Here is a 22115-nt window from a genome sequence, read left to right on the forward strand (position 1 = left end):
ATTATCATAATTTTGCTTCATCACTAGCAGCTAGGCCTGTCACGATAACAAATTTTGCTGGACGATAAATTGTCCCAGAAATGATTGCGATAAACGATAATATTGTCGTTCCAAGACCATTTTCATCTAATATAATGATAATGGCATAATAATGCAGGTACACTTTTTCAAAGATCAATACACTTTTATTTTTAAAGAATATTTAACACTGGAACTAGAAGACATTTTAAATATCCACAATATGTCTTTGATCTCCTTTAGTATGTCGTCCTTCACACTGTTGATTCCTATACTGTAAAGATCTAGAACAGAGATGTCTGCACATTTTGTGTACAGCGTATACAGGTATTTGCTTTCAAATCTTCATGTCTTTGTGTCCCCAGAAAACAAGATGGGAAAACTAAATAAAGAATTTGTCACACGACTGCAGCATATTCATCCTCTTTTCTATTTGTCCCTATTTGTCATAATTTTCCCTCCGTGTGCTTCAACCCACAGCCTCTCCTCCCTCTCTGTCTTCATCTTTCTCTATTTCCCGCCTTCTCTCAGGGTAGCCCACAGGTTGCTGCACATGACCGCCTGTCGCGTTGAATGCTAATGCGGCCAGCTGATGCGTGCCACAGTGACCGGAGTAGTAATGGCTTGAAAGCAGGAGGGAGGTGGGGGGAGAGAGATGAGAGAGACAGAGAGAAAAGAAGAAAGCTCAGGACCTTTTTTTTCTTTTTATCCAGTGGAGGGAGGGGAAGGTGAGGACCTGAGGGATGTGACGTGAGCGAGCGGGAGTATGGAAACTGATCATTGCAGGCAGAGCAGTGTTAAGGGTTAATTCTGCTCTCCCTTTTTCCCCCACTCTCTCTCTCTCTCTCTCTCTCTCACCACTCCACAGTTCCGGCGATGCTGCTCTGACCAGATACTGCCAGAGAAAAACAAACACAGTCCACATACTCATACACTCACATGCAGCGGAGAGGGCTGCTGCTCTTTTGTCTCCTCTTTCATACACAGATACTCTGTCTAATTACAAACAATCCACTTCTGCCTCGCGGTTGACAGAAGACCCGGAGGAGGATACAGCAGGAATGTGCCTGAGGTGCTTCATCTGAAAAACATCTGCCTGGAGGACTCCTCCCTCATCCTCTCTTGGTGGTTCACTCTAGCTCTGCAGAAGGTGAGCTTCATGTTGATGAAACATCTCATTCATGTAGCCGTATGTCGCAGTGGCCACTGCCTACTGTATGTGTGTCATGGCATCAGTGGTGTCTTAGCGCAGGTCTTCTGTCAGTGGGCTGCATAGTGCATGGATCCACGCTGAATATCCTCACTGCATCACCGGAGGACAATGAATCGGATCTGATGACATTTGTGGAAATGGATTTTGATTGGTGAAAGGATGCCAGTCGAGTGTTATGCGAGTCTGGGCTGCAGTTAGGCAACACCAGAAAGAGACAGAGGATGATTACAGTGCAGTGCACAGCAGGAATATACTGCACACATCAGTGCTATTTAAGAAACGGTATCACTGTGTTGGGATTAGACTCATTGGAGATTTAAGATAAATAGCAAGACTTCTATCAGCTCCTTTTTTTGCTGTCTGTGCAAAACAATAAATGAGACCTTGCAGAGCGTTTTTCTAGTTTCAGCTCCAGCAGCAGATCAAAGTTTATGCGAGGGAGGTTGATTCCCACGCACCCAGCGTGTTCACACACAAACACTGGTTGCTGCACATTGTGTTGACTGATGCTTTCCCTTCACTTTCCCTTTGCTTGTGGTCTATATAATAATAATAATAATGACGGCGCTTCCTTCATAATTTATATAGCTTTTGTTTATATTTATGTAATTGCCCTTTCATGCTGTGGTTCTTCAAGGTAAAATGTATAGCCTACCACAAGGGTACAAGTTCCTGCACATATATTCACACATGGATACACACACACACACACACACGTGCATACACACAAGTCGCACATAGACACGAGTCCAAACTAAATTAGGCGGATTTAACCCTCACTAAAAACCACATCAGTGTATATTATTTACACACATGCATTCAAACACACACATCGGTCCTCCACATGAATTAACATTTCCACTTGTTGATCCACAGTATCAGTAATTGGGGCAAACGCTTCACTGGCGATGTAACACACACAACACCCACACAGATGCCTGATCGACATCTTCACAAACATACAATTACTGTACGTGCGCACTCACAAGAGGGAAAACAAGGCCATATAAATTTCAACAGCCGGTGAGGTTGTATAATCTAATTGGTACAGCTCTTATGGTGACATATAGTTGTGTTGAACTGACAAATCATCTCAGCAAAACAAAATATCAGTTTCACACACAAATATCAGTGAGGCATGTTATCCATCCTTTGAGATGACGGAGGTTTCTCCGTCTCAACAGCTACATAATACAAACCTGTAACATAAATTCACTTGATTGATGCTCTTGTATTTTTTCTTTGATAAAGTGCATCATTCTGTCTTGAACATTGGCTGCAAATCTGCTGCTAAAATATTTAGTTTCTCCGTGATGGTCTAAATTTTGTTTTAATAGGTTCAGTCAAAAATGCTCTTCTAGCAGGAACACTTGCAGCTTCTAATTTACCTCCAGTAAAACGCTAGATATTGGACTCAGTTCAATAATATACACTCACCTAAAAGATTATTAGGAACACCATGCTAATACCGTGTTTGACCCCCTTTCGCCTTCAGAACTGCCTTCATTCTTTGTTGCATTGATTCAACAAGGTGCTGGAAGCTTTCTTTAGAAATCTTGGCCCATATTGATAGGATAGCATCCCCCACACCATTACACCACCACCACCAGCCTACACAGTGGTAACAAGGCATGACGGAGGTTCTCATTCTGTTTACGCCAATTCTGACTCTACCATCTGAATGTCTCAACAGAAATCGAGACTCATCAGACCAGGCAACATTTTTCCAGTCTTCAACTGTTCAATTTTGGTGAGCTTGTCCAAATTGTAGCCTCATTTTCCTATTTTTAGTAGAGATGAGTGGTACCCGGTGGGGTCTTCTGCTGGTGTAGCCCATCCGCCTCAAGGTTGTGCGTGTTGTGGCTTCACAAATGCTTTGCTGCACACCTCGGTTTAACGAGTGGTTATTTGAGTCAAAGTTGATCTTCTATCAGCTTGAATCACTCGGCCCATTCTCCTCGGACCTCTCGCATCAATAAGGCATTTTCGGCCACAGGACTGCCGCATGCTGGATGTTTTTCCTTTTTCAGACCATTCTTTGTAAACTCTAGAAATGGTTGTGTGTGAAAATCCCAGTAACTGAGCAGATTGTGAAATACTCAGACCAGCCCGTCTGGCACCAACAACTATGCCACGCTCAAAGTTGCTTAGATCACCTTTCTTTCCCATTCTGACATTCAGTTTGGAGTTCAGGAGATTGTCTTGACCAGGACCACACCCCTAAATGCATTGAAGTAGCTGCCATGTGATTGGATGATTAGATAATTGCATTAACGAGAAATTTAACAGGTGTTCCTATTAATCCTTTAGGTGAGTGTAAGTATGAGCCTATAAAAAGGCAATTTAGCTTAAACTCGATCGTATTGTCATCATAGCAACCAGTCAGGCTGATGCAAGGTAATTTGGAAAGCAGCACCAAAGCTTCCCAAATTAGGCTTTTATTTTCACACAGGGACCCTTCCACTTCCCATCCACTTGTTGCAAACATTTCTATGATGCTTCAATCTGAGCCATTTAGTTGAGTGGACATGTTTTAGTTTTTTCCCGAAATGAAACGGGTACTTCACACTCTCATATCTCTTTTCTTATCAATCGCAAATCTGTATGTATACCATAAATGATCTGGCTAGTGTTATAAGTGTTATAGAAGATTAGATAACTTCAAAAACCAAATGTGAATGGGATGATCGGTAATATGTCTTTTTTTTCAGATGTTGCAATGACATTTCTAATGTGACATTAGAGCGTAGCATTAATATTGCACTTCCTAGGTTTAGGGTTTTATTCTCACTCGAGCAATGTGTGACTTTTTAAAAATTAAATCAAATAAACATGTTTTTTATTCTAATTTTAAACACAAAATGTGGCACATACATCTGGACATAAACAAAGCCTACTGATACATAATAATGAATATACGTCAATAAATACAATTTATATATATATATAGTCAATTGTTATTTCCCTCGTTATATTTTTCTCAAACACTTCTATCTATAAAAAGCTCTCCATCAGTTTCTAATTATGGTAGATGCTGTACTCTGGCTTCATCCTAAACTGGCTGATGAACATGATTGCCTGAAATGTCAAGTCTTTTGCAACTACTCTGAGAAATACGTTATCAGGAGACAAAGGACCATTTGGCCAGCGTTGAGATGACAGCTGCGGAAAGGAAAAGGCAGGAAACCAGGGAAATATGACATATCGGTGTTATGGGAATTGAGGCAAAATGACATTGTTATATCTTTATGTAGTGACATATAGTATATCAGTATTGCTGACCTTTTACAATGCAGAAACAACCACAGCTTCTAATTGCAAACCAGCGTCTCCATCTCCAATCCAGCCACATATTTGGTGCATTTAACATGCTTTGTCATTTTCACAGCAATTAAGTAAAACGAGATGTCTGCGGCTGTGAATGGGGCAGGTGATCTGATGTCTGTTGTTGTTTTCTAGCGTGCGACGCCCCGCTGTGTGTTGCTGCCCGGGGAATGCTCAGCGGACGGATAAACGAGGTCTGAACACAATGAGCAGCCAGGACAAATGGGTCACACTGACCCCAGCGGAATTCGCCCTGCTACAAGAGTACACTCAGTGTGAGTAGTAGAGGTACTCTCTGTTTGTGTCTGACTGTGATAAGGAGAGTCTGTGTTTTTCTAAGTGTCTCGCTGTACGTGTGATGTAATCCTGTTATTTAAGAACATGTCATTTTCCAGATGATATGACACTCTAGCTACTCCGCTTCTTCTGGGTGGCTGTATTCTTAATGCTGCACTAGTCAACACAATGGATCAAAACGTCATGTGAAAGGGGTTACTTGTGGTGACAAACCCTACAGAGAATTATCAGATAAATCTGCAGTTCTACGGAGCGTTTTACGTTCTTTCAGCTCATTGTTTTGGTTTTGCGGCCCGGTGCATACCGCTTACTGTTTCTAACTGATCGGCTCGGTTTCCAGCAGCAGCAGGCAGCTGTTTTTAACAAGAAAACTCCAATAGGCTAAACCAGCTGTGCGCTATCTGCCAAAACAGCGGAAAACAGCCGCCAGACAAAGTGACAAGTCATTTAAAGGTCCCATGACATGGTGCTCTTTGGATGCTTTTATATAGGCCTTAGTGGTCCCCTTATGCTGTATCTGAAGTCTCTTTTATATAGACCTTAGTGGTCCCCTAATACTGTATCTGAAGTCTCTTTTATATAGACCTTAGTGGTCCCCTAATACTGTATCTGAAGTCTCTTTTATATAGACCTTAGTGGTCCCCCTAATACTGTATCTGAAGTCTCTTTTATATAGGCCTTAGTGGTCCCCTAATACTGTATCTGAAGTCTCTTTTATATAGGCCTTAGTGGTCCCCTAATACTGTATCTGAAGTCTCTTTTATATAGGCCTTAGTGGTCCCCTAATACTGTATCTGAAGTCTCTTTTATATAGACCTTAGTGGTCCCCTAATACTGTATCTGAAGTCTCTTTCCCGAAATTCAGCCTTGGTGCAGAATTACAGCCACTAGAGCCAGTCCCACAATGAGCTTTCCTTAGTATGTGCCATTTCTGTGTCTGTAGCTATTGAGGAGGAGAGAGGGGGGGCAAGGTGGAGGGTGGGGGGTGTGGCCTTGACCAACTGTCACTTTGCTCGTTTGAAAGCCATGATATCTCTCTTTCTCATGGGTGGGCCAAATTCTCTGGGCGGGCAAAGCAGAGTAAGGGGAGGTAATCTTCCTCCTTATGAGCTCATAAGGAGGAAGATTCCAGATCGGCCCATCTGAGCTTTCATTTTCTCAAAGGCAGAGCAGGATACCCAGGGCTCGGTTTACACCTATCAACATTTCAAGCCACTGTGGGACCAAAGGCAGGCTGGGGGAACGCATATTAATGTTAAAAAAAACTCATAAAGTGAAGTTTTCATGCCATGGGACCTTTAAATACTTGTTGTTTCCTCAATTATCAAATTTTTATTACAAAATGAACAAGAAGTCTCTGGGCTTGTTGTACAAGTCAGGCCAGATCGTGTTCCTTTCTCCACAGAGGGAAAACACTTTGACCTAACTACAGTTACTGAATGATAATATAGTATAGTTGCTGGGGAAATCACAGTCCAGCAGCTGCTTCAGGATCTTTACACGAGTTGCTGTCCAGATGAACATCCTCCATTTTAACACCTGACAGTGAAACATCGCCTACTCTCGCCATTAGCCGCTTGACCATTTTTTCCTCACGGATTGTCAAGTTCATGTCAAACCACTAAGGGCGTTGACAGCTAAAGCTGATTTTCTCATTTCTCATCCAGCCTCCAAAAGAATCTTTACCCGTGGGTGACATTTTTGTAAGTAAAACGTACCCCCAAATGTAATGAAACAGGTATCTGTTACTTGGTGGGCGTTGTGTGAATGATCAAATTTTACAGGTGTGCACCTGCTCATGAACAGGTGGCATCCATCAAGTTGAAACAAGCTTATTTACGACGGTTAAGAGAGTACGCTGAATCTGAGTTGGTGCACTTACAAGTACAAGTAAACTTCCAAAAAAAGTAAGAGGTTTAGGATAAGATTACAGAAAATGTGTTGTATTTCAGACTTTTGCATTGTTGGTTATTTTAGCATCAGATCATTTTCTACTGTTTTCATCGCTGCTTAGTGCCTTTTTTGGTTGCCCTCATTGTGTGGGTCAGGGAATGATTCCTTCATTGTGAAAAAGGTCCAACTGGATTTGACTTTTCAACTGCAGAAATATTTTTGTAGGATAAAAGAGATATGCAGACTTAGACAATTAGCTCCTTTCACTGTGTGAGGTTATGTTGTCCTTGAAACTCTAAACTCTGTTTGATTTCTGAGGACTATGGTTAACTTCTCCTCAGATCTCTGCAGGGTAAATCCAGACAGCTAGCTAGACTATCTGTCCAATCTGAGTTTTCTGTTGCACAACTTGAACATACAATGCCAATAAATCAGAGCACGATTTTCTCCCATCGCGGAATGCTGTGTGGACCGGCCAGACCCTCCTCCGCAGCACCCTAGAGGATGGTCTGGCAAAGTGAGACTACTATACAAGCAATACCAGTTCTCATAACCGTATCACAGTTGGAGCAAATACACAGAACTACATAGTTCATCTATTCATTATACTTGTTTTGTTTGAGTTTTTTGACTTGAGGCAAACTTTCAATTCATCAATTTTGGAAAGTTGCCATGAGTCGGATCTCTGCTTTCATATCTTCAATAATCCTCGCATTAACAGTAATACATTCTCTCTGATAGCAACAATCCACTGAGTTAACAATACTAACAATGATTCAATTCACTGTGGTTAAGCTCAAACATCCCTTCTTTGTCTACTGATAAAATTTTCACGTTGTAATTGCAGACTGCATGTCCGTCTTGCTGATGTACGAAGCTCAAACTGCTCAAGCATTTAATCATTCATTCGCAACCCAACAAATGGCTCCCCTGCTCACCAGACTGTGCTCTGGATGCCTGGAGTTTATGTTACGCTCCAAGATGTCGACACATTTCATTATTTGAGATTGTACCAGGGATGGAAAATATTACGATGCCTGGCAGGCTAACTGCGGGATGTTGCTCACCACCCACACATTGTTTTGGACAGACGGACAAGTCACAGTAAATCGTTTGTAGTCAGACAATGGAACGCACTGTGGAGAAGAAATGGAGTCGTTAGGTGTCTAACTATTTTTGATCCTAAGTGATTTTTGTATCAGGTTAGACAAAGAGCTGGAATATATTTCAGAGCTATTTTCAGTGTCAAACACAACATCTTCGAGCCAACCGCTGCACCAAAAATGAATCTTAATATTTAATGCATTTCACCCAGGATCTCTTGTTCCACTGTTTCACATTGTAATGACATTTCTCCCTTTAATTGCTCTGTCCCTGGTGACAACATTGTTTCTTACTCCGAGGAGCTCCCCTGCTCTCTCCGGCGGATGCTCAAGAGCCAATCAGGTTCTGGTTTTTGTTTCTGTGTTTTATCAAATGTTTGCTTTGTGGGTGGCTAAGGAGTTGTGGTGTTCAATTAGCAAGATGTTTTGTAGACCGTGAGGCTTATCAATGTAGTTTAGAATGAAAATTGGTTGGAAATAAAAGGCGGAATGAAAAAAAAGCACCGCAGCAAGAGAGAGCTAAAGTGTGCATGTGTGCGTGCAGGCAGAGTGTGCACGCTAGACGGATTTGGATAATGTTTCAATGAGCTCCGGGCGACTCTTTGTGCACTTTGCAGCTACAGGTCATAAAATATCCCATTCTCTGAGCAGCAACAATGGGCATCACCTTCCCTCCTCATCTCACCCTTCATCTCGCCTCCTACTGTAGCTCTCCCTACCTTCTCATTAAAGTGAGCCGAGCACACTTTCATAACATTTTAATAGCTGTGAGCTGAGTCAGGCACCTAAGCTCTGACTCACAACAATTAGAGTTTCTCTTTATGTGATATAATTACTAATGTGCGTAGTGTAGCAGAGTGCTGCTTTACAAATGGGAAAATAATCTTAAAGGTAAAGAAGTGTGTTTATGACCCTAAATAAACATGAAATGAGTCATGTCATCAGATTACTGTGTACCACACAATGGTTAAATCATTAGCCTGATTGACAGGCAATCAATAGATACGTAATCACTCAGGGCATGCTAATAAAGGTGGTCAATAATGATGACACACGCTCAGTCCAATGTAAAACAGTTATTTCCAGTCACTGTTGGTAAAATGCATCGTGAGAAAAGCAAAGGTCCAAAGCCATTAGTGCAGGAGGGGAAGCAATGTTACATCATAGACTGTATAAAATAGGTTACAACCAACAAACAGCTGTTGGAGGAGCTCAAATGCACATTTTTAATCAATACAGAATGTCAGCCAATTATAACTTTATCACAATACTTACACAGCTTATGTCTACTAACCTATAAAAACAGATACATCTGTATAAAGTCTGATATTTGGCTTGCAATATGATAAAAAAAACCCCGAAAACTAATGTATTGTAATGTAATTGTTTTTTCTCAGTCTAAGAGAAGACATAACGTACTGTAACATTTATAATACAGTTTCATCAAGTTTGGCTGGTTTTGAGAAGAAAAAATCCAGTAACTACACTTTGGTTTTTGACGCCGAACACACTTGCTGATCGTCAATCATGAGGAGGTTTCATCAACAGCAACTTTACCTCAGGGTCCCTGGCTGCTCTATGTAGATAATGGCAGGTTGGAGTTAGCAGAACTGCTCGAGAAGAAGACATCATTTTATCAACGGTAGGAGTCAAAGATCCACATTTTCTTGTGCAAATTAAGCCTGTGAAAAGTTGAGACACAAGGTAGCTAATATGACGCACTAACTTAAACGAGTATCTCTGTAAAAGATGAACCAGGCCCTCCAGTGCAGATGAGAAAATGGTTCTTCTAATTAACTTCTGTAACACAGAACCTGATGTCTGTGGCGCAGCAAATTGATTTTATAAACGCTCTGCAGCATGCAGTAATTATCACAGCAAATCTCTGTCTGATCAAGTTATTTTTGTCTATAACTGAGTGGTAAAACTACCCCCTATTTCCTTAAAACGCCAGTGTGGTCATATTATTTCCACCTGTTTTTGGTACAAATCCAAATCTATTGTTTCATAGATCTTTTTTCAAGTAACACTTGTAAGATCATTCTTGAAACAAGTTGATTTGTAGGCCTATTTTTTGGATTTTAAAGCGGCTATATTCAATATTTTTTATATTAACAATAACAAGTTAATAGAGATCAAAAATGGAGCTAAAGAGGAGAGTGAATATTGGACTTATATTTGTCAAGTGGCAGGAAACATGACTCCAAATGAACGCTTTATCTGCTAAATGGGTTTGCTAAGTTCACTGTATCCGTTTAAAAGATGATAATCTGTCAGTGTTGTGTTTTTGTTCTGTTGTCCCCAAGTTCAGTCAGTTAATGCAGGTTTAAATACAGGTTAATTTTGCTAGGTTATCCCAGTTAGTTAATCCTAGGGTTATAGTAGTTGGCCCAAATTCAAATTAGCTACATAGCTATTGTTAGTTAGCTGTTGACCTTCCAAAATGATCAGTGCCATGTTGGTATTTTTGTCTAGTTCAACATTTTGGGCAATACACATCCGATAATATTCAGAGAGTGAGAAGATTGATATCTCTGTGTTATGTACGGAGCTGGAGTCGGGATGGAGTTAGCCTAGGTTAGCATTAAGACTGGGAGACTTTATCCTACTTCTGTGCAGCTGTTGCCAAATAAAGTCAATGGTTTTGGTCTCTACAGGTTGAACAAAGTATGAGATGCAGTGTGTTAATTAGTGAGCTTTAGAGTTACCGGTCTGTGTTTTGTTTTTCCCCACTTTGAGCAGAGCCAGGATAACGTTAGATGTGTCGTTAAGCTAGGCTAACCATGTTCTGTCTCCAGAGGCCTGTACTACGAAGCTAGATTTGGCGTTAACGAGGTAACTTCAGGTTCAACCCAGGGTGTTGTGTATCACGACGGTGGATCACTTGTTACCGGGTTAAATCGCCATGGTAACTTATGCTGAACACCTAACCTGCTCGGGAGCAGGTTATGTTAGAGATCAGAGATCAACCGGTGTAAAAGCACCGCCTACTGACCAATCAACACTTGATTGATAACAGCGTCACCATTCTTAGACGATCCGGTGGAGCTCGGTGCGCGGAGAGAGAGAGAGAGAGAGGTGCGCTCATAAAAGTTAAAACATTTAGAGACCAAGAACCCCGTTAACATAGGGTGGCCAGATTTCCCGGAACTAAAACCGGGACACTTTGCGCGTGACCGTAGTGCTTGTGCACGCACACGCTTTTTAACGTGAACATGTGCCAGCCTAGGTCAGACATAGACACAGACAGTAACTTCATTATTTTGATCGTAGGCTCCTCATCTAATAATAACAGTGTTTTTTCCTGTAAAATTAACAAAATTGCAGCAACAGCCTTTTTCAGTTTAGTGTGAGATTTATGTTGAGATTTATTCTAAAACATTTTCTTGTTTGTTGTTATTTATTCCAATAACACCAAACAAATTAAAATGATTTATTGAATATTCTGAGCATTAAACACTTCATTTCCTGCATTCTGGTGAATTTGTATGCACCTATTTCTACCTTTTTCTGAATCAATATGCTGGAAATATTTTTATGTCAAGAGAAACCTAGATTACAATCCAAATATAAAAACATAATGGAATATATTGCAGTAAGGCTCTCAGGCATTCTGTATTGATTTCAACTATTTATTCTCCTTTGGATCGACTTTTGTAATTATATCTGAGTCAGCACCAGTGATGGGAATAACGGCGTTATAAATAACGGCGTTACTGTTACTGCCAAAAAAATGCGGCGCGTTACTATAATTGAAGCTGTTTTTTTCATCAGACCAACTAGATCTCTGAGTCGAGAGGCAAAGACTTTTTTTACTGTTCTTCCTTGGTTAGTGGGCATATAAGTGCATACATGCTGACGATTGGCTGAGGTTGAGTCAAATGTCATGGTAAGCCAATCAGAGGTAGAGTTGGGCGGGTGTTCGAAAGCACGCAAAGTCAGACACACAAGAACAACACAAGAGTCAGTCAACGAAAGAGAGAGACAGGTAATCCAAAAGTAGCCTTCTCTAAATGGAAGTATAGCCATTACTTTTCCCTCCAAGAAATTAAAGGAACGAATGTAATCGTGAAATGCACATTATGCCCCGGGCAAAAGTGCCTATCCACGTCGGTGTCAAGTAATTCAAACTTACTCAAACATCTTTCAACGTTTTATTTGCACTACAAAGAGTGTATATATTTGTTATTTATTTTTGGTATAGTGCTTAACAAGCATAATTCAATTTTGAGGGGCAATTCTAACTGTTGAGGGGCAATAAATATCAAAAGTTCCAAAACATCTATTGTGTTATTTGTATCGATCCACTATATAAACATAATATCTCCATACATGGCATCTGATTGGAGGCTGGTCTCACTTTGTCCCACAGCAACATTAAAATAGTTCAGATTGGTGTACATTGTTTCTGTTAATAATGTATTGTATTAAGTGTCCATTTCATTATAATATTCAGATTTATCAGAAATAATTGAACATGCACGTGTTTTTTTAAGTTACGTTAAAGAGGGGTGGAGGTGGGGTCACATTTGAGCATTTAAAAATGTACTTGAAAGTAACGCAATAGTTACTTTCTGAAGTAACTAGTTACTTTTATAATGTGTAACTGAGTAACTAATTTGGTCGGCACACATGTAGCCTAGGCATAATTTACTCCTCCCTCCTGTTTTGCGTCTTTTGTTGAGGAAGTAACCTCCTTAATGATGCATTCATTCATTTTAATTTATTAATAAACCCCTGGAAAGTAATATTTCCGATGTGTTTTAGCAAGATTTCTACTCATGTCCAAAACTTTGTGCACATTCAAAATACAGTATATCTGTGTTCTCTGTGATTTGGAGGAGTCGTGATATTTTGAGTAACATAAAGTTATAATAGGCTATTACAAGAATAAAGTAAGATTAAGAATTAAGAAAATAATCTATACCTGCACCGTAGTCTGCTGTGCATTACGTGATTGCTCTGCTGATGCGTCAGATCTCAGACCTTCTGACAGACACAGAGCCCCGTTTGGGTCTCTGAATGAGACAAATAGTTTAGCTAGGGAAGTAGCTGTACGCTGCTCTACATCGGAGGTTGAAAACCGAAACTAGCACAAACGCAACACATCTGCCGTGGTATATCGACAGCAGAGCGCGTCCATAAACCTGAAGCTGCCCTGCATTTTACAGCGAGAGTGGACGCTAAGCGACGCACAGGTCTGCTTCAGAGCTCCGTGTGTTTGAGTCTGAACCGTAGACTGGAAACGTCACGTCACAGGAACTTCAAACTAAATCATTAGTATTGCGCCCCAAAACTTTGTGTTAATGGCATCGATATATTAGACTGATTTGGCTATGATTCCTCCGAAAACTTCACCTTTCACAGCTTTCCTCACGTTGAGACAGTTGCTAGGTGATAGCAACAAATACAGCATGGTCGGACCCCGCACGTAGCTGCCCGTTCTATTCGCCTCGGAAAAATAAACTGGACAAAGTTACATTCGGGGCTGAAGCCCCGGCAAAATCGCTCCTGGTGTAAACCGGGACATTTTAGCGTCCCGACAGGCTTTTGTCGGGACTCGGGACACGCAATTCAAAATCGGGACTGGTCTGGTCACCCTACGTTAACGTTCCCTGATGGTTATTTTTATGACAGATTTTGAGCGGAGGGAATTACGTAAGCTATAGGCTGTTTGTCGGCTTCTTGAGCCGTGCGTTGCCGATGCGCACATCGGTTTGAATTATGTTTTTATTTGCTCTCACGATCGTTTCCCACCGCCAGGGTTGCAACTGAAATAATAGGCTAAAGCAACGACAGTTTATGGAAAGCACAAGTGTAATTATGGTCAGATCTTGGTCCTGACTGATGGGGAGGTGATATTGATAAGCGTTGTGATTTACGCATGTACAGCGTCGGCTATTTTTTTGCCAGCTTTCCTTCGTGTTTTAGGAAGCAGCGACTGTATTGCGTCTTGCCTGTAAAACCGTGTCTGTGTTATTCATATTTATGTAGAATTATAGTTTGCTCTTCTTGAGCTAATTGAGATTGTGATTCAGATGTGAGATTAATGTCAATCTTTTCCTCTCACTCATGGAAAGAAAGCGAATAAATATTTGCCCAAAATATTAATGGCCTTTCATTATAATTTCACTTCCTTTTATACATGTGTTCGCCTCTTAGCTAACCTGAGCTGCTAACAGCTATTGTTTTTAGCTGCACTTTTTGAAGTTTAAGTAAGTTTACTTATTTTCCAAGCCTCCAAAAGCAGTTGATATCACTACAACCACTAAATGTTTGCAAGATTATGGATAATATCTGAAGTTATGAAGTTTTATATATGAGGTCCGCCTCATTTACTGACCTTGGTAGTCAGTAGCATAGGCTACTTTCCTACAACCGGTGCTGCATCCACACACCTAATATGTGATCCTGTCAGGGTGTATGCAGCTTTGGCAGCTCTTAGAGGTGCTGACAATATCCAGAAAATCCATATCAATAAATAATACAGACCGCTTGTTGCAGACTGAATGTAAGCAAATCAAACTTGTACTGTAATTTATTGTTAAATATCAAATGTATGCGAGAAGCTAAATATTGGAAACATAAACAGATCACAAATACACTTACTTGGCCTCAATTTGTTTCCCTCAGACTCAACCAAGAAGCTGAAGGATGTGCTTCAGGAGTTCCATGGAGATGGTGTGTTAGCTAAATACAATCCAGAGGAGGTATGTGCGGTTTGTATTCTATTACATAACAGTTTATATTCTATTGAATCCAACTGTGCTAAAAAATAAATAAAAATAGCCACCATACAGAGCACCATACCTGTTTTCACAAAAATAGAAAACAGTTTTTTCTTCTGTTATTCTCCAAAAAAAGCGGGATTTTATTTAATAAATGAGTTTGATTTTAAACATATAGCTGCAGACGATTAAACATAAAACTGTTTCATAAGTGTTTGTTTATGTGTTATGTACATTTTCAATTCCTCTGCACACTTCTTACACGATTGTTCACTCTGCTTTGTTCACACATTTTTCAAAGAACATTTTGACAGAGCTGAACTTTAAGCAGCCATTTAGCATTACAAGTAATTGTATATCCCCATAGAAACAGTATTTCAAGGTTGTAATTTTGTATTCAGCTTTGAAAGTTGTGTGGTAGTATTGATGGGGTTTGGAGAAGAAATATTTTTCACTACACATAACATTAATTACATATACACACAAACATACAAAAAATGGATTCGCAATATGTTTTTTTGGGAAAAAGGAGTACATCATTACCAGGATCTCAATTCACAGTAATCACTACAATATGTTTGATCCACTATGCATGTATTATTAATTGTTGCATGTTATAATACCCTTAGTATGTAGTGGAGGGTAATCAGCTAAAGACCTACATTCACAGACATGTCTTTGTGGTTTTTACATGCACATGTGTAATATGGACATTAAGCATATTTAACTGCATGATTCATCCATGAACATGTTGGCTTTCTTTCCTTCTACAATGCTGCGGGTTTAGAAACAGGACATCCTCAGCCAGGTATTTGCTATCTCTCTCCTCGAATTTATTGTTGGGAGTGTTTTGCTAAATGCTTACATAGTTTCTAGCTGAATGAACTCAACATTCTTCTTCCATTTTAACTGTTTTTTAAAGTTGCACTATACAGCACCTTGTAACCATGGTTATGAAAGTTGCTTTATAAATAAAGTTTCCATACTTGACGCAGTGGTGAAGTAATAATACAAGTTTTTAATGAGAAACTAAATTAAAGGCACTTCACAGAGGATATGCAACTATTTACAGGGAAATATTACTCATCCAAAATGTGTTTGTTGAATTGAACTGGTAATAATTGTGTTCATTAGCAAAAAGCAAGACAACATTAACAACTCGCAGATTCAATCAGTCAGCCAGCCAAACGATCAAAAGGATGGACAAAGCTGTAAGCCTAAATGGATAGTAGAAAAGACTACAGCACGTACACAGAACGCAAAGGTAAAAGCTGCAAAAACATTGAAAGCCCTCTTAAATAGATCTTCACCGCCCACAGCACAAACAACATTTGAGGCATCTTTCTGCTACATTTTCGCAAACAATCACAGATTTTCCCCTACTAAAGTGAAAAATACCAACATGCTCTCTGCATATTGAAAATCATCTGTTTCCTTGAAGCCTTTTAGAAGACGACTGCAGCTCACCATGACAAACGACACACTCTATTTCTGTCCGTGTTTTTTTAGGAGATTGACTTTGAGGGCTTCAAGGTCTTCATGCAGACGTTCCTGGAGAGCGAACTCCCCGAAGAGTTCTGTCAACACCTCTTCATGACGTTTAGCAACAAGAGACCCAAACCCAGTCCCTCATCTTCTGACAAACCCAGAGTCTCTGGTAAGTGTAGAAAAGGAAGGTCTTTACCATGACAAACCCTCATGTTGTAAACACAGCGTGTTGGTGTTTTGTAGTTACTGATGCAGCCAATTTGTCACTTATTGCAAGCCCTCACAGCATTTCCTCAGTGACTCATTCTTGTCGATGCGCTACTTTACCTTCTTTGCTGTTACTTATGTGTAAAAGCAGCACCATTTCTGTTTATCTGTTTTTGTGCCATCAGATAATAACAGCAGATAGCTGATAATAAGATAATAAGATTTCCTGCCAAGTTCAGTTTGGTGGCACGCAATGTAAATTGTAGTGAAGCGGCTGCCAATTGCCTTGCCAATTGTTTAGTTTGTTTACAGCATTTATACTGCTATCTTATTCTGGTGTGGTAATGAGTTACTAATATGGAAGCCAGCATTCCCCTGCAATAACTCAGGTGAATAATAAATCCTGACATCTACCTCATTTGACCTGTGATGTAATGGGTTTTAAATATCAGCATCCTTGGACACTTGGTTGTGTTTTAGGCTATAAGAGCTTTTAACGCTTTGTCCAATGCTGGCCTCTGATGAAAGCACATATAATTAGCGGTCATATTACAAGTGTCTTTGCATGAATAGATGATTTTGGAAATAGGACACAAGGAAGGTCTGAAAACAAAATTATCATATCTCTCAAAGGCACATGAAAACAATCATGGAGGGGAGGATTTCGCAAATACCTTCTAAGGGCCGCAAAACTAAAGCAAGTGTTTATATTTAGCTGAATGGAAATGGATCATACATGACTTGTGTAGGTAAAATTAGTAACGCCTGAGTCATTTAACTGTGAGACTTCCATCGTCAGAGATGCCTGGCAACTTATCAATAGTTCTAACTAGGGCTGTCAAAATAACGCGTTCATTTCGATTAATTAATCTGAGAAAAAAATAACGCGTTAAAAAAATTAACGCAGATTAATCCATTCCACATTGACGTTTGCATACAGACGAAAATCTGGTGCCACTGATATGTCTGCGCTTCTCTCTGCTGCTCTGAAACAGACGTTACAGGAAACACAAACCCCGCTACATGTGACGCTAGTTAACACAATACTCAACAGCAGCTAACGTTAGCCTACCGCTAGCTAGTAGCTGGATTAAACACGGTTAAAATGCTTACAGCTAACGCTAAACGGTGTAAAGTTTGACTGTGTTTTACTGTAGAGGATTCAACACCGGGATGTAACAATCTGCAGCTGCCGTCGGAGAAACAACACAACCGGTGCGTTCAATGAAACTGGTAAACTACAGCGTCGTGGTGCATTTGAAGTTATTGTAAATGTCCTTTTCCTATCTGGTTGTTGTTTTTGTCATTCAACAGCAATTTACTAGTGAAATAAGTTATTGTTATTGTTATACAACTACACTGTTGTTTAGTACCTTTTTTTTTTTCTTTTCTTTTTTTACTTTCTTAAAAAGTATCAGTTCAGGCACCGTTAATTATGTATGCGATTAATTCCGATTAATTAATCACAGAGTATGTAATTAATTAGATTACATTTTTTAATCGATTGACAGCCCTAGTTCTAACACATTGTAGGTTTCTTGCCATTGCAATTTTTGCTCATTAGTCTGATAACTGCTGCAGGCTTAATGAGCTACAGCTGAGCATGTAGTGTCCAAACAAACGGAATAGATGTTGATCCAGGAAAAGCACAGATACATTAACTGAAATAATGGAATTGCCTTTTTAATGCTTTTTTGTCTGCATTTACTCTGGGGGGTTACTACAGCAGAGATTACCTTGTCTTTGAACAGCAGGATTAAAAGACTGTATTATAAAATAAAATAATGTCCCCCAGTAGCTGGCAGCACTCAGTGGCAGGAAATTGAAGAAACTTCCTTGAAGGGATTGAGCGGTACTGAAGAACATTTGCAGTAGTCTATATCCACGACGTTCCACTGGCATTCTAAACTCTGGTTGATATACAGTATGAGAACTATGGTTAACTGCTCCTCAGATCTCTGCAGGGTAAATCCAGACAGCTAGCTAGACTATCTGTCCAATCTGAGTTTTCTGTTGCACGACTAAAACAACTTTTGAACGTACACATGTTCCACCAAAACAAGTTCCTTCCCGAGGCTATTTTGCAGCGGCACCATGGCTGTGTCCACCCATGACGACTGTAATTGATTTACAGAAATGCCAATAAACCAGAGCACGTTTTTGTCCCATCCCGGAATGTTGTGTGGACTAGCCAGACCCTCCTTTACAGCGCTGTGGAGGAAGGTCTGGCAATGCGAGACTAGGTGTGCAGTAAAAAGTGAGGTTGCTAAGTCCAACTCTAAATACAACCGGGGACTCCCACGCTGGCATAATTTCAAACCTAAAAACATCCATCCATCCATCTTCGTCCGCTTATCCGGGGTCGGGTCGCGGGGGTAGCAGCTCCAGCAGGGGACCCCAAACTTCCCTTTCCCGAGCCACATTAACCAGCTCCGACTGGGGGATCCCGAGGTGTTCCCAGGCCAGGTTGGAGGTATAATCCCTCCACCTAGTCCTGGGTCTTCCCCGGGGCCTCCTCCCAGCTGGACGTGCCTGGAACACCTCCCTAGGGAGGCGCCCAGGGGGCATCCTTACCAGATGCCCGAACCACCTCAACTGGCTCCTTTCGACGCGAAGGAGCAGCGGCTCTACTCCGAGCTCCTCACGGATAACTAAGCTTCTCACCCTATCTCTAAGGGAGACGCCAGCTACCCTCCTGAGGAAACCCATTTCGGCCGCTTGTACCCTGGATCTTGTTCTTTCGGTCATGACCCAGCCTTCATGACCATAGGTGAGGGTAGGAACAAAAACTGACCGGTAGATTGAGAGCTTTGCCTTCTGGCTCAGCTCTCTTTTCATCACAACGGTGCGGTAAATTGAATGTAATACCGCACCCGCTGTGCCGATTCTCCGACCAATCTCCCGCTCCATTGTCCCCTCACTCACGAACAAGACCCCAAGGTACTTGAACTCCTTCACTTGGGGTAAGGACTCATTCCCTACCTGGAGAAGGCACTCCATCGGTTTCCTGCTGAGGACCATGGCCTCCGATTTAGAGGTGCTGATCCTCATCCCAGCCGCTTCACACTCGGCTGCGAACCGATCCAGTGAGTGCTGAAGGTAACAGGCCGATGATGCCATCAGGACCACATCATCTGCAAAAAGCAGCGATGAGATCCCCAGCCCACCGAACTGCAACCCCTCTCCACCCCGACTACGCCTCGATATCCTGTCCATAAATACTACAAACAGGATTGGTGACAAAGCGCAGCCCTGGCGGAGGCCAACTCTCACCTGAAACGAATCTGACTTACTGCCGAGAACCCGGACACAGCTCTCGCTTTGGTCGTACAGAGATTGGATGGCCCTGAGAAGGGACCCCCTCACCCCGTACTCCCGCAGCACCTCCCACAGTATCTCCCGGGGCAGCCGGTCATATGCCTTCTCCAGATCCACAAAACACATGTAGACCGGTTGGGCATACTCCCAGGCTCCCTCCAGGATCCTTGCGAGAGTAAAGATCTGGTCCGTTGTTCCACGACCAGGACGGAATCCGCATTGTTCCTCTTCAACCTGAGGTTTGACTATCGACCGAACCCTCCTTACCAGCACCTTGGAGTAGACTTTACCGGGGAGGCTGAGAAGTGTGATACCCCTGTAATTGGCACACACCCTCTGGTCCCCCCTTTTTAAAAAGGGGAACCACCACCCCGGTCTGCCACTCCTTAGGCACCGTCCCCGACTTCCACGCAATGTTGAAGAGGCGTGTCAACCAAGACAACCCCTCCACACCCAGAGCCTTAAGCATTTCTGGACGGATCTCATCAATTCCTGGGGCTTTGCCACTGTGGAGTTGTTTAACTACCTCAGCAACCTCCACCAGGGAAATTGACGACAATCCCCCCATCATCCTCCAGCTCTGCCTCTACCATAGAGGGCGTATTAGTCGGATTTAGGAGTTCCTCAAAGTGCTCCTTCCACCGCCCTATTACCTCCTCAGTTGAGGTCAACAGCGTCCCATCCTTACTGTACACAGCTTGGATGGTTCCCCGCTTCCCCCTCCTGAGGTGGCGAACGGTTTTCCAGAAGCACCTTGGTGCCGACCGAAAGTCCTTCTCCATGTCTTCTCCGAACTTCTCCCACACCCACTGCTTTGCCTCTTTCACGGTAGAGGCTGCAGCCCTTCGGGCCCTTCGGTACATTGCAACTGCCTCCGGAGTCCTCTGGGATAACATATCCCGGAAAGACTCCTTCTTCAGTCGGACGGCTTCCCTGACCACCGGTGTCCACCACGGTGTTCGTGGATTACCGCCCCTTGAGGCACCTAAGACCCTAAGACCACAGCTCCTCACCGCAGCTTCAGCAATGGAAACTTTGAACATTGTCCACTCGGGTTCAATGTCCCCAGCCTCCACAGGGATGCACGAAAAGCTCCGCCGGAGGTGTGAGTTGAAAGTCTGTCGGACAGGGGCCTCCTCCAGACGTTCCCAATTTACCTGCACTACCCGTTTGGGCTTACCAGGTCTGTCCAGAGTCTTCCCCCAACCCTTGACCTAAAAACAAGTTAACCTTTTATTAAAGCAGTTCTTCACCTGCAGTGTAGCACTGAATAATATAATCTAGAGTTGGTTCATCATCATAAAAGCAAGTAATCCATTTATAAATCCATTAATTGGACCAATTTGATCAATTTAAGACAATTTGATTTAATTAACTTACTAAATCATTATTTTAAAACATTAAACATTATATCCAGAAATAATTTACATGCACAGCATATTTTCATGAAAGTAAGATACCCAAATATTCTATGCATTCAATGTAAATTGAATTTAGCAATCTAATATCAGACTAAAAGCTGCAACGCCTAATGATTCGATGAAAACGCGGGTAAACTAAGGACATGAGCTCACAACATGCGTCCTCATGTAGCAGGTTCTCTCGTGTGCATTCAATATTTAATGCACGTTGTTTTCCGCCAATTACCTCTTAGAGCATGTGAGGAACTGAATCAGTGAGCCTGCTGTATCCTCCCACCACCCCAGATCCTCATCTTAGTACAGATAGGAGAACTAACACATCCTGGCATTCACCATAAACTGCTGCCGTCTGCACTCTGCCTCTGTTTTTATAACATTATTAAAGGCTTTATTCCCCCATACAAGTACTTTTAGGAGCAAACAGCATAATTACTTGTCTGAGAGTAGAGTTTATGGCTGCTGTAGCTGGATGTATCTTGTACACTGACTTTATGCATAAATTACCATGTGGTGCACGCCAAGGTTTTCATAAGTATGCTGGCTTGTACCATCTCATGAATTAGAAATAACCGCTCAGTTTCCGAAATTTAGTATAGTAGTATATATCTATACTACATGTTGTTGGCATAGATGTTAGGCCAATCTTCCATCCATCCATCCATCCTTCTCCCTAGCCATGTCCTCCAGCTGTTCCTAGGGGATCCTGAGGCATTTTCAGGTAGGGTGCGATACATAATCCATATCGCACCAGCGTGTTGTGGTTCTGCCATTGGGTCTCCTCCCAGTTGGAGATGCCTGATATACCAACGCAAAGAAGAAGCAGCTCTACTACGAGCTCCTTTCAGTTGTCTGAGCTCCTCACTGTGTTTCTGAGGAAGAACCCCATCCAAACATCCGGTGAAAAAACAAAAAAATTGTAGTTGCTTGTATCCACAATGTCATTCATGTCCTGATTACCTAAAACTTATGACCATAACTTAGGGCTTAGGGATCGACCACTAAATCCACACCTACGCCTTCAGTCACAGCTCCCCTCTTCACCATAACGGTCTGCAGTGTTTATAGATGCAAAACACTTGCAAATGCACCCAAAATAAAACTTGCA

The 22115-nt window shown here is 41.7% G+C and overlaps 1 protein-coding gene across 7 annotated transcripts in view; it reads left to right on the forward strand.

The window, feature by feature from the left end:
- Positions 1-4725: 4725 nt before the first annotated feature.
- Positions 4726-22115, forward strand: part of dgkb (diacylglycerol kinase, beta) — an 88055-nt gene continuing 70665 nt past the window's right edge. For 3 of the 7 annotated variants that reach the window (XM_078251789.1, XM_078251785.1, XM_078251787.1), the window contains exons 1-3: positions 4726-4830; positions 14482-14558; positions 16086-16239. In XM_078251789.1, coding sequence (XP_078107915.1) covers positions 4761-4830; positions 14482-14558; positions 16086-16239 — 301 coding nt within the window. In that variant the 5' untranslated portion in view covers positions 4726-4760. Of the gene's footprint in view, positions 4831-14481; positions 14559-15363; positions 15385-16085; positions 16240-22115 lie in introns of all 7 variants that reach the window. The other 4 variants (XM_078251784.1, XM_078251786.1, XM_078251788.1 and 1 more) reach the window with 3 other exon arrangements.

This window comes from Sander vitreus, chromosome 6, assembly GCF_031162955.1.
Source record: "Sander vitreus isolate 19-12246 chromosome 6, sanVit1, whole genome shotgun sequence".
Taxonomy (NCBI): domain Eukaryota; kingdom Metazoa; phylum Chordata; class Actinopteri; order Perciformes; family Percidae; genus Sander; species Sander vitreus.